This window comes from Macrobrachium rosenbergii, chromosome 56, assembly GCF_040412425.1.
Source record: "Macrobrachium rosenbergii isolate ZJJX-2024 chromosome 56, ASM4041242v1, whole genome shotgun sequence".
NCBI classification, from domain to species: Eukaryota; Metazoa; Arthropoda; class Malacostraca; order Decapoda; family Palaemonidae; genus Macrobrachium; species Macrobrachium rosenbergii.
Window position 1 is genome coordinate 72,726,363 of NC_089796.1, and position 14,277 is coordinate 72,740,639.

The following is a 14,277-nucleotide window of genomic DNA, read 5'->3' on the forward strand; positions in this document are numbered from 1 at the left end:
ACATAACAAAACAAGGCACAAATAATAACAGATAAACACAATAATTTTGGAAATTAAAAAGACAAAAATGTGGGAGAAATGATTTTGGGGAATCTAATTAACGGCATCGCTAAAGGCTGAAGAATTCCACTACTTCAATCTCACTACACTCCTTAAAAATGTAACAAAACAAGGCTCAAGTAATAACCGATAAACACAATCATTTTGGAAATTAAAAAGACAAAAATGTGGGAGAAATGATTTTGGGGAGTTTGATTAACGGCATCGCTAGAGGCCTTCCTTGTAAGAGTCAAATGGGACGACGGTACGAAACTTACCGACCTGCCACCATCCACTTAATTATAGCTAAGTAAAGCATCCGGTTTGGCTACTCTAATTGAGGGAGAACGGTTACGAAAGATCCTCAAACAATGCCTCGGTAAAGATTTATGACAAGTGATCAGCTCTCGAAGACTGTTTTCGTTACCTAAAAAGTGAAAACAAGGGTTGGAATCACACTTGATTTTTCTGTTTGGTATGGTAGGCATATATTGCATATCATATATACACACAAATACATATACATATATATATATATATATATATATATATATATATATATATATATATATATATATATACCTACACACACACACACACAAACACACACCACTGGAGTAACTGAACACTGGGTAAAAATCCTGACAGTATTCATCTGCATATCCAAGATATGCTCCACTGTGGTACCTCTACATATATACATCCCATGTTATTATGATTGTAAGGGAATAAAAAAAATATATATATATACATATAAATATATATATATATATATATATATATATATATATATATATATATATATATATATATATATATATATATATATATATATATATATATATATAGACACAAAGACACATAGTTTATAAATCACAGAAGAAAAAGAACAAATAACGTACATAATTAAGTAAAGAACTTTATGCGCATTGCGCTATACCTATACCTATTGACAGCCAACTCAGTTGTTAACTATCAAGAAGGTATCGATAATATTAAGGGCGTTAGAAGCCTTCACCGATGGGGAAATTAGCACCAATTCATCGGCACAGCAGAAGCCGTCTGCTTGTCACTGCGTCGATAGAGCAGCCAATTGGAACAGAGTTCAATGCGCCATTTACTGTATCTGTATTTGAAATAGGTAAGGTGAAAGACTGACGCCTTGGAGAAGCCTAATGAAGGAGCCGAATCGGTATGGAACACGTTGCCCCTTTTGACATAAAATTGCTGTGCAGATCACCAGCAATAAAATGAGCTAATTAAATGAAAAGTGTACCTGTTATTATGAAGCTTCCAGAAGAGATTCAACTTGTTTACCTTTATCATATGCTTTGATCGCATCAAGGAAAGATAAGACTAGAATAGAAGAGAATATAGAATTTAGGCCAAAGGCCAAGCGCTGGGACCTATGAGGTCATTCAGCGTTGAAACGGAAATTGACAGTAATAGGGTTTGAAAGGTATAACGGAAGGAAAACCTCGTAGCTGCACTATGAAACAATTGTTTGGAGAGGGTGGAAATTAAGATGGAAGAGATTATGAACGGAGGTACAGTAAATGGAATGAAAGGAGTTGCCGCTTAGGGCCGAAGGGACGGTGTAAAGAACCTTAAGTAATGCCTACAGTGCACCGCATGAGGGGCACTGACGGCACTAACCCCCCTCGGGAAAAGAGAGATAAGGGTTGCAGGTTTCTCTTCAGTGCTTGGCTCTGGACCCAGCCTGACTGTCTGATGTGTGTAGATTTGGCAAGAGGTACAGTAAAAGAAGAAACTCAAAAATGGATGAAATTGTAGTAAATGCAACAAGGCGATAATATCTCAGGTTACTTGCCCATTTATCTTGATTTTGATCAGGTAGTACTGTGTACTCATATATATATATATATATATATATATATATATATATATATATATATATATATATATAGATAGATAGATAGATATGTGTATATATATATATATATATATATATATATATAATATATATATATAAATATATATATACATATATACACATATACATATTATAATATATATATATAGATATATATATATATATATATATATATATATATATATATATATATATAAATATATATATATATACACACACATATATACACATATGCATATTATAATATATATATACATATATATATAGTATATATATGTAAATATATATATATATATATATATATATATATATATATATATATATATATATATATATATATATATATATGTATATATATATACACATACATACATACATACATCAGTCAGCTTAAATATAAGCGTTCCATTATTGTATGAATTCTCATACAAGTAGTTCATCTTCATAACAATCGGACATATTTACGCTACAAACTTATTTCTTATTTGAGTTATGCGTAGAACACAATTATCAGGCGATTACCATGTGCAGAAAAAATCTACATACTATAATATCTTATACTTTACAGTCATAAAGCACATACATTTTAAGGTAGCCAGTAACTATTTTTTCCAGATAATAATATTAATAAAAATTCATTACCTTGTGTTATGATTACTAATAACTGCTTAAAATAAAAAGAAAAATTCTTGAAATGCTGATAGAAATAAAAAATTACAGTCTGCAATTGATAAGACAGCATAGTTAACTTATATCTTATGCTTTTCCAAAATATCTGCTTTGCTTAAATAATAAACATATTCACCAAATATGTTTATTATTTAAGATAAAAAGCCCTTTCATGTAGAAGGATTTTCTTGAACGCTGAGAGAGAGAGAGAGAGAGAGAGAGAGAGAGAGAGAGAGAGAGAGAGAGAGAGAGAGAGCCTTTCTAAGAGAAAGTAAAGTTTAAGCCACCAAATTGCAGAAAATCCTTGCTAAATCAAGCACTGGAAACACGCGGCAATAAAAATGTCTGTTTTCTCATCATCCAGTAGAAACCCCCTCTAATGTGTACTATAGTCAAGACGAATTAGCTACGTTTCTCACACTGCCTATTTTTCATGTAGGCAACGAAGTGTCCTGAGTCCCCACCCCCCCCTTTAACAATTAATACCCTTCCAGGAAGGTCAGCGGACGGTCAAGAGAAATTACTTTCTCACATTGGAAAGTTTTGGGAGAAAGCTCAGTGCTGATTACGAATTGCCTGGATTACCATAAGTCTGTAGGGATTACGGCTTCCAGTGTAGTGGCTATCGAGGTAATGGGGATGAATAAAAAAAGGAAGAGACCGGGTGTTTTGTTGAAATAGAATAAAACTTTCAGGATCGCTGTGGAAGAGTGTTTTCTAAGATAAAACTGGGCGCCACGGATAACTGCAAAAGTTTTATTTGTAAAATTATTTAAAAATATGGATGACTTTAGAATATACGCATGAGAATAATAATAAACTATTCCAGTTATTGGATTTATAAGGGATTTAAATCTGAAAATGGTTTCTTATGAAAAAACCAGAACTTTACCCTCGGAATATTCAGGCACAGACGCATGGAACCAACGTGAATGATTTGAATTTTCGAATTTGAATAGAGTTGGAAGTGTACGACACGTAAAATAAGAAATACTGTACTACAAGTAGAATAAGAAACACTACAAGTAAAATAAGAAATACTACAAGTAAAATAAGAAACACAACAAGTAAAATAAGAAATACTGCAAGTAAAATAAGAAACACTACAAGTAAAATAAGAAATGCTGCAAGTAGAATAAGAAACACTACAAGTAAAATCAATACTACAAGTAAAATAAGAAATACTGCAAGTAAAATAAGAAACACTACAAGTAAAATAAGAAATGCTACAAGTAGAATAAGAAACACTACAAGTAAAATAAATACTACACGTAAAATAAGAAATACTACAAGTAAGATAAGAAATAAAAGTAAAATAAGAAACACTACAAGTAAAATGAGAAATACTACAATTAAAATAAGCCTGATTATTGTAGAGCGTTAACAGTTAAGAAATCTGCTTTCATTTACACCCTGACTGAAAAATTTAAAATTCAACCAAATGTTTGTGAATATATTCCCACCAAACTGTAAGGTATGGCAAATAGAAAGACGCAAATACGCTGACGTGAGTTTGGAGAGAGAGAGAGAGAGAGAGAGAGAGAGAGAGAGAGAGAGAGAGAGAGAGAGAGAGAGAGAGAGAGAGTTGAAGGCATTATCAAATTTTGAACTACGCTAAAAATAATCACAGCTAATGCTAATGACGCATAGGTATTTCATTGAGTTCGTAATTTCCTCTCTCTCTCTTTTTTTTTTTTTTTGTAGAAAAATGGGAAATATTCTCTACCAACTTTCGAATTACATTCAATAAATGAAATAAGGAACAAAATGCGAGGAATAATAATAATGACAAATATAAAAAAATATATAGGAGACGATTATATAGCCACGGTCCACATCATGACCGCCATTAGCCCCAATAATAACCGTGATTTGGTCGACACCTGGGCTTGACTAATTGGTGCTAATGAAAGCCTATATCGCGAGACAACCGTGGAACGAGCATCCCATCGGGACAGGTGAGATCTCGGGAGATAAGATGGAGGCTGCGGAGGAGGAGGAGGAGGAGGAGGAGGAGGAGGAGGAGGAGGAGGAGGAGGAGGAGGAGGAGGAGGAGGAGGAGGAGGGAGGAGGAGGAGGAGGAGGAGGAGGAGGAGGAGGAGGAAGACCATCTTTTTTATGCCTTTTGATTTGACTACCGTAAAACGTGGCTACCACGGACCACTTTCCAGTGGCTAATGAGTTTATTGAGGAAAATTACTGACGGGATTCGTATATTATCGTCGTGCTTCTGTTTGGTTATTTTTCTTCTTAAATTAGCCGTTAATAAAATATTCTAAAGAGCGGAAACGCCTTGATGAACTCGCCAGCAGGACCACATTATGTATTACCAATCGTGTAAACAAATGACGTCATGCTAAATATCCCATTAACATAAAGACAAAATCATGATTCAAAGAGCAAATGGCCACAGGACAATACGTACAGCAATTACATTTATAAATGCTAAATTAATATCAATATAATCTTTTGTAGTTCTATTACTACAAAATGCAGCAAGCACTATGCCTGCGAAAAATTTGATCAGAATAAACATTCACAGGAATATTTTACTATCTCAGCTGGTTCGCTGGTGTAGTGGTTAGTGTCGTGGTCTGCCACTCAGATGTCGCGGGTTCGCGTCTCCCCAAGGCCGATGAAAAATCACTGGCTCTGTATCATGATCAGTTACTGCTGCAGTGCGGGGTCTGCTTTGGGAGGTTGAAACCAACATTCTTTGGAAACTTGAATTATTTCAAGTCAATGGCCCCTTTGGTGTGCTTGTTCCATGTGAATAGATTTCATCTACTGAAAGAATAATATTATAATAATTAAAATATACTCCTTGCCATTTTTTAAATTACGTATAACTTCAACAAACACCCGCATTCTTTTTATTCGTTGATTGGTTAAAAATTACTGTATTTCTTTCAACGCCCTGTAAAAATAAAACAGATATGGAGAACGATACCGGAGCTGTAAGTGAAAGGAATACTTTACAAGGAGAATTTCGACCATACCCTCCGTCTCAAGTAGTTGATTTATCGTCAAAGATACTGACCGGGGTCCAGTGTTAAACCCTGTGCCTACAGTCTTCGAATAAAGAGATGAGAGATGAATATAGGAAAAGACTCGAAGATTACTGATGACAACAGGCATGTCAGAATTGGTGAGAAAAATGCCAGGGAAATGAAGTGGCAAAAAATGCCAGCAGCATCTGATGCGTTTATCGATACTAAGGACTGTATACCAGTGAGCTTTTGAGGATGCTGTCATTAGTTAGCTTACATTGTCAAAAATACAAAAATACACTCTTGATGAACATCAAAGGGAAGTTATGTTTTTCGATGATCAACAATGAACTTCCCCAGTATCAACAATAACACTGACAAAGATAGAGATTAAGTCAAAACATCAAATTAACACAAATATGAAAAATACTAATGAGCGTAAATACCTTTGCCAATTCAAGCAGAATACCACACACCCAAGAGAGACTAATATTGGCCGAGCTGGTTTCTATGACTGTAAATTGTCAGATCTTCGTCGATATCCTCCCAATAAATTCATGACCTAGAGGAGGTCACCCAGTAAACATTTAAAAAAAAATTTTTTTACAGTTTCACCAAAATCCGTTCAATAATCCTCTGACGAGTTTAAGACCTATTTATTATTATTATTATTATTATTATTATTATTATTATTATTATTATTATTATTATTATTATTATTCAGTAGATGAAACCTATTCATAAGGAACAAGCCCACCAAAGGGGCCACTGACTTGCAAATCAAGCTTCCAAAGAACACGGCGTTCCTTAAAGAAGAAGTAAGAGGAAGTAAAGAAAAACACAGAAAGAAGAGATCCCACTTATTAAGAAAGAAAAAATGAATTAATAAATAGTTAAATAGATAAAATCGTATCAAAATGCAAGAAGAATAGTTTTAGGGTAGTAATGCATTGCATTTTCGCTTGGACTTCGTAAAAATTCAAGTTACTTTGGATTCCCTAAAAAGAAAACGAAATAAAGTGGAAAATAAAAAGAGTGAATTGACCCCTGACCCCAACAGCTGGTTAATTATCGTTATCGCCCCGTAATGCCAAACGTCATTAGAGAACGGGACAATGTACGACCGTATCTGAACTGCGTCACGCGCCGTTGCCATCACATGGCACTGTCCTTCTAATTTTCGTCATAATGTGTATTTCAGGATTTTTACTAATTTTCTTTTTCAGCGGTATTTAATATTCTACAAAATTCTACTTTTTATATATATATATATACAGTATATATATAAATATAACTAATATATATATACATATATATATATATATATATATATATATATATATATATATATATATATATATATATATATATATATATATATATATATATATATATATATATATATATATATATATATATATATACACATATATCAAAGCACAAAATGTATAGCATTTGTGTTCAATAATAAAAATAACATTCACTCCTTCAGCTCCTAGCCACACACAAAGCAGATACAATACAATGCAAAATTGCAAGTGGCACCTAGATAGAAAGAAATATTGTACAGGCACATTCAGACACTGCTGATAATAGAAATAGTGCGAACAGTAAATAGAGAGAGAGAGAGAGAGAGAGAGAGAGAGAGAGAGAGAGAGAGAGAGAGAGAGAGAGAGAGAGAGAGAGAGAGAGAGAGAATATTTCAATTCAGATGAGGAGTACCTCATCGAGGTCCTGCCTTTCATACTGTATGATGTATGCATTTGACTAATAACTGAGAGAGAGAGAGAGAGAGAGAGAGAGAGAGAGAGAGAGAGAGAGAGAGAGAGAGAGAGAGAGAGAATAGTTTCAATTCAGGTGAGGAGTACCTTATCGAGGTCCAACCTTTCATACTGTATGATGTATGCATTTGACTAATAACAGAGAGAGAGAGAGAGAGAGAGAGAGAGAGAGAGAGAGAGAGAGAGAGAGAGAGAGAGAGTTTTCAATTTAGGTGAGGAGTACCTTATCGAGGTCCAACCTTTCATACTGCATGATGTATGCATTTAACTAGTAACAGAGAGAGAGAGAGAGAGAGAGAGAGAGAGAGAGAGAGAGAGAGACCGGATGAGATGCTGTGGATGAGTGGACACAGCAGAAAGAGAAGCGGGAAGTGTGATAAGTATCAGGCGGTACCCCACCTAACGCGGGAATTTCTAAGAGTCCAGACTCTTCCTTTGTTGTTGCTTTGTTGTTTTCGTCACAACAGCCACAACCAGTTGTAGTTATTCGCAAGGATTACCGAACGCAATTATCATTTACTTCTGCGGCAAGTAACGGCCAAGTAATCTCTTATTCTTTGAATCTTTCTCTTGCGTTAAACTGTGCAATGTTTGACTGGCGATATTTGAAAGCAAGCACCGAATTCTTATTAGATGATTGTTATAGATCCCTTATTACCTGATGATTATAAAGTCAAGAGGATAAAAATAATTCTACGATGTACAGAATGTGTTTGGACGCAACATGAACAAAATGATTAGAAAAACATGTTAAAAGTATAATTACATACATACATATGAATATTATTTTTAGTTCATGCACATATAATCATATATATATATATATTATATACACATATATATATATATATATATATATATATATATATATATATATATACTATATATATATATATATATATATATATATATATATATATACGAATATATATATCCACCTATACAGTTGCCTATATTCATACAACCAAGTGAAAGCCGGACATAAAAAAATTAGATCAACTTCATACTGCCGGTATTCTTATCTACTTTGCATTTAAATTTATATTTTACCGCAATTTAGTCTTCTCTCAGTAATAGTTCTCGTTACTTCTTTCCCATTTCGAGATAAGCGCATGTAGACGATGGTGATTATATTAATAAAAAGAAATACTTAATCAACAAATGTTATATAATTTTACACTCTATTTGACCGCTGATTATTTCTCCAATAATTCATCAGGAATCAAGATCCTATCCCTTAACATTGTTGTACAGAATCTACATACTTTTAATTCTTGCAGTTTATGAATTTCTGCGTGCTATATTGCACAGTGATGATGTTCGGTTGTGCATGGAAAAATTGTGAAAAATATTGGCAGATGATCTGACATCAGGTTTAAGTACACGCGAGAGAGTACATTGGAAGACAGGCAGCCCTGTATAGAACTTAGCCTTATAAAAAAAAAAAGAAAGGTAATTTTTTTACGTGATAAAACAAAATATTGACTATTTCTTGTCGGGGAAGTTTCATAAGCACGGACAAATAAAAACTTCGAAGCTGAGAAGTTTCACTGCAATGATCCTGAGAAGAGAGAGGCTCTCTCTCTCTCTCTCTCTCTCTCTCTCTCTCTCTCTCTCTCTCTCTCTCTCTCTCTCTCTCTCCACAAGCAACCACACTAGTCATAATTATTACTTACAATTAACCATATGTATCCATATCCCTTTTCTTAAAAAGTTTTTCTAACCATTACTATCAGGATCTGTAGGAGAGAGAGAGAGAGAGAGAGAGAGAGAGAGAGAGAGGAGTGTACACCGGGCAGCAAAGGAAAATGACAGACAGCTACAAAACCCCTGAGGCCTATGAAAACCAAAAACAAATGAAAACTAAAAACTGATCTTGACATTTCAACACAAAAGAACAAATGAGTGAGATGCAAAGACAAGTCTCTTTTCAAACATTCCTCGGCGAAGTGATGGAGTCTGACTAAAGTAAAGCTTCCAGAATAACAATGAAAGGGATGCAAGCCAAGTCAGCAAGAACGCTTGGTATCTGAAGCATGTTATACAGTACACCCAGAACAATAACTGCTGGAGATGCCACTGTATTTGTAAAAGAAATTATTCTTCGATTATTCGAAACCACTACTGTGATAAATATCTAATGCAAGGTATCACATATGTACCAGATATAACTGGATTTGAAGAATACAAAATGTCCCTCGCTTATTTGTGACCAAAGGTTTAGCATGCAACATGCAATGCATTGCATGGATAACATACACCTAAAACAGCAACCACTTGAGCAGAAGCTGGAATTGCTAAATAAGATTTCTCATCGGCTACTGAATACTTGAACCGTAATTAGCAAAAATTATTAATGCACTGCCAACTTGCTATGAGCGAATCCCTTACACGAAAGTTTACGAATCCTATGACCTCCCGCTCACGAAAGCTTACGAATCCGTAAGCATCCAGTCCATGTAAGCTTACGAATTCAAAAGCATCCCATCCATGAAAGCTTACGAATCAAATATCATCCTGTTCACGAAAGCTTACGATACCGATAACATCCCCACAAAAGCTTACAGATCCGGTATCATCCCCTCTATGAAAGCTTACGAATCTAATATCATCCACACCACGAAAGCTTCCGGATCCGATAGCACCCCGTTCACGAAAGCTTACGAATCCGATAACATTTCCACATAAGCTTATGACTGCGACAGCATCCCCTTCATGAAAGCTTACGTATCTGATATCATCCACTCTATGAAAGCTTATGGATCCAAAATCATTCCCTCCACGAAAGCTTACGGATCCGATATCACCCCCCTCCACGAAAGCTTACGGATCTGAGATCATCCCTTTCACGAAAGCTTATGGATCCAATATTATCCCCTCCACGAAATCTTACAGATCCGATATCATCTCCTCCACGAAAGCTTATGGATCCGATATCATCCCCTTCACAAAAACTTACGGATCTGATATCATTCCCTCCACGAAAGCTTATGGATCCGATATCATCCCTTCCACGAAAGCTTATGGAGCCGATATCATCCCCTCCACGGAAGCTTATAGATCCGATATCATCCCCTTCACAAAAGCTTACGGATTCGATGTCATCCCCTCCACGAAAGCTTACAGATCCGATATCATCCCCTCCACGAAAGCTTACAGATCCGGTGTCATCTCCTCCACGAAAACTTACGGATCCGATATCATCCCCTCCACGAAAGCTTACGGATCCGATATCACCCTCTCCACGAAAGCTTACGGATCCGATATCATCCCCTCCACGAAAGCTTACGGATCCGATATCATCCTCTCCACGAAAGTTTACGGATCCGATATCATCCGCTCCACGAAAGTTCACAGATCCGAAAGGCATCGCGCTACATCCTCATTCCCTTCGGGCGAAAACACCAAAAACGACGGAAGCTGACGTAAGGACACCATTTCCCAGAAAGTGAAGCCTCCAACACAATAAAGGGGTCCACTTCCCTGTTTGCTTAGCCAGCGACAAGTTATGTAAACAAACATTTGAGGAATTCAGAAAATGACAGTTGTTTTGGTTGTTTGCTTAAAAGGCATCCGAGCTGTTTGCTGGCGTGATCTGGAAGCGGGACATACCACTACAATGATTGTAAGGAATTCTTCTGAGGAAAATCATTACGGTGAACTTATTACGGGATTTTTTTTTTGTGAATTTTACTTTTTTGTTGATGAGATTTCCGAAGGTTTTCAGTTTCTTTTAATTCAATATGGCCAACTTAGGCAGAATTCGTATTCATATGAAAACGGATTATAATACTGAATAATTAGGGACGTTAAAACATATCCATGGGTTAAAGGCTCTGGGTGATACTATATTTTATAATCGATATGTAGATTAAGCATAAACAAATCAATTCATATATATATATATATATATATATATATATATATATATATATATATATATATATATATATATATATATAATGTATATATATATACATTATATATATAGTACACATTATATAAAATATAGTACATGCATATATATAAAATATATATACATATATACACACACACACACACACACACACATATATATATATATATATATGCACACATCAGATATGTGTATGTATACAGCATAACCTGCACGTACAACAGAGACTGCAAGACCAGGATAGATCTGAAAACAGACTTATCATTCGAATAAGAAAATTTATGTAAAAAAAAAAAAAACCCTTTCAGTGCAAAACCATTTTAAGTAAACAGCAGACCAAAAAGGGAAGACTGAACCTGCGAAAGCAAAAACAGGAGTGTGTTACTTGGAAAATTATATTGCCAGTTACCCTGTGATTCCTTCGGATTGCAAAGTGAACGAGGATAATGTTGCACAAAATTTCTTTAATAAGCAGTTTGGAGCAGCACTCCGGTTGAGTTTTTTCATGCACAGCAACTACTGTCACAATGATGCAAGCACTTCGAAGAAAGCACTTATCGAGTAAGATTTGCCTTTGCTGAATCCAGCTGAAACCTTCGTCTACATACAACAATGCCGATGTGTTTTCTGTCTGAACCCGGAGGCAAAACTGCAACGTCGTCAGTGTACCCATCAGCAAGAGTTTCCGTATTGTTGACGCACTGTATACACTAGCGGATCCGGGGGGGGGGCACCTGGCACGTGCACCCCCCCCCATGAAAAATAATGATAAACTAATAACATTGAAGATTTAGATAATAACAGAAATATATAAAATTGGGAAAAAATAAAACATATATATATATATATATATATATATATATATATATATATATATATATATATATATATATATATATATATATATATATATAATGTATGTGTGTTTGTGTATGTATAATATGAAAATTGGTACCACCCATTGAAATTTTTCTGGATCCGCTAGTGGACCCACATATCAGGAAGACTGCATTTGTGCAATGAAGTACTACTTATGGCAGGGAAGATGCCTTAAAGTGCACATGAAACCGGATTGTAAGCAGTGTAATGAAGCATCAAAAGTTAGCTAGTTAACCTGTAACATTAAGGTCTGCTTACATATAAAACACAGGGCAAAAGACTTGTAAAAGGGGTACGACATTGTTTTGCAAGATAACCACTTTCAATTTTGAGATCCTACGAGTAGACAATAGTCCATGTAAAAGAATTCGTTGTTGCATATTGTATTGTAAAATGAAGAACGAAAAAACATGAAAGGGTGAAAATACACCAACTCCGCTGTGGGAAGCAAATACACTAACAATGCCACTGTTATAATGTCTTCAGTTCAATATAGGCCTAACTGGCGAGTAGGTGAGCAACAGTTTCAATATTAATAATAACACATTCGATGATAAAGTTTATAAGTGTCTAATTTAACAATAATGGGACAGTTTTACCATAAAAATGTTCACGTAGACATATTCTAAACACAGAAGCCATTCAATGGACGTATAGTCTTTTATATGTATACTGTTTTTGAACACCTATAGTCAAGCACATACACATATTTGTGAGCATGTGCTTACGTGTATTTATATAATATATATAAACACATATATATGTATATATATATATTGTATATATATTATATACACAGATACATACATACATACATACATACATACATGTCAGTCCTGATGACTGGGAATAAAAAAGTCTTAGTAAAGGTACAAAGACATGTTGCTTGACTCATTTTTTGCTGTTAATTTTTATGAAAGAAACTTAACCAACCTGCATTAATTGCTAATCTCTTACATACCTAGGAAAAAGCTACTTCTTAACTAGCCTACTATAGAATAACACATGCTCCTTGAATATCGGATATACAGTATACAGATGACTCTTTTGCAAATGAAAAAGCTCAGTCAAAGTTTCTTCGCAAGAACTACTGTTTTGGTTTCTTTATTATTGAAAACGGAGGACCTAGGCTACGGAGTATCGTATATTTTAACAGACAGAAATTCCCATATATTTAAATTAAAAATTCCAGACTTGTTGGTAAGTCATTCCCAAATTAAACTGTTGTTTTTGTTGGTAAGTTATTCCCAAATTAAACTGTTGTTTTTGTTGGTAAGTCATTCCCAAATTAAACTGTTGTTTTTGTTGGTAAGTCATTCCCAAATTAAACTGTTGTTTTTGTTGGAAAGTCATTTAAATTAAACTGTTGTTTTTGTTGGTAGAATCATTCCAAATTAAACTATTTGTTTGTTGGTAAATTATTCCCAAAATTAAACTGTTGTTTTTGTTGGTAAAAGTCATTCCCAAATTAAACTTGTTCTTGTTGGTAGAAAGTCATTCCCAAATTAAACTTGTTCTTGTTGGTAAGTCATTCCCAAATTAAACTTGTTCTTGTTGGTAAGTCATTCCCAAATTAAACTTGTTCTTGTTGGTAAGTCATTCCCAAATTAAACTTGTTCTTGTTGGTGAGTTATTCCCAAATTAAACTGTTGTTTTTTTGGTAAGTCATCCCAAATTAAACTTGTTCTTGTTGGTGAGTCATTCCCAAATTAAACTGTTGTTTTTGTTGGCAAGTCATTCCCAAATTAAACTGTTGTTTTTGTTGGTAAGTCATTCCCAAATTAAACTGTCGTTTTCTATAGCATGCCAAGGAATGATAGAAAACGTATATTTGTTAGGAGGGCGGAAAAGCTTCTTTAAGGGTAACTATTAATTTTATTTGAATGTAGGCCACGAAAAATGTGAAATCATTTTAGATAAAGACACCAAAACTTTACACGCCAAGTCTCTTTGGAGAATATAATGCATCCAAATTTATGTCACTTCTGACATTTATAGCGATTACTTATTACCGGTAAATACATCATACTTTACTCCGAAGGTTACAAAATGCTTCTCTTGCCCCAGAAGGAAAACGGAGACATCTTTCGTTGCCATTCGAATTCACTG

General features: G+C 34.6%; 1 protein-coding gene across 1 annotated transcript; it reads left to right on the forward strand.

The window, feature by feature from the left end:
• The first annotated feature begins 10,131 nt into the window (after positions 1 to 10,131).
• LOC136836246 (activity-dependent neuroprotector homeobox protein 2-like) lies at positions 10,132 to 10,797 on the forward strand. Its single transcript, XM_067100251.1, has one exon. The coding sequence runs from the start codon at positions 10,132 to 10,134 to the stop codon at positions 10,795 to 10,797; it is 666 nt and encodes a 221-aa protein (XP_066956352.1).
• The last annotated feature ends 3,480 nt before the right edge of the window (positions 10,798 to 14,277 follow it).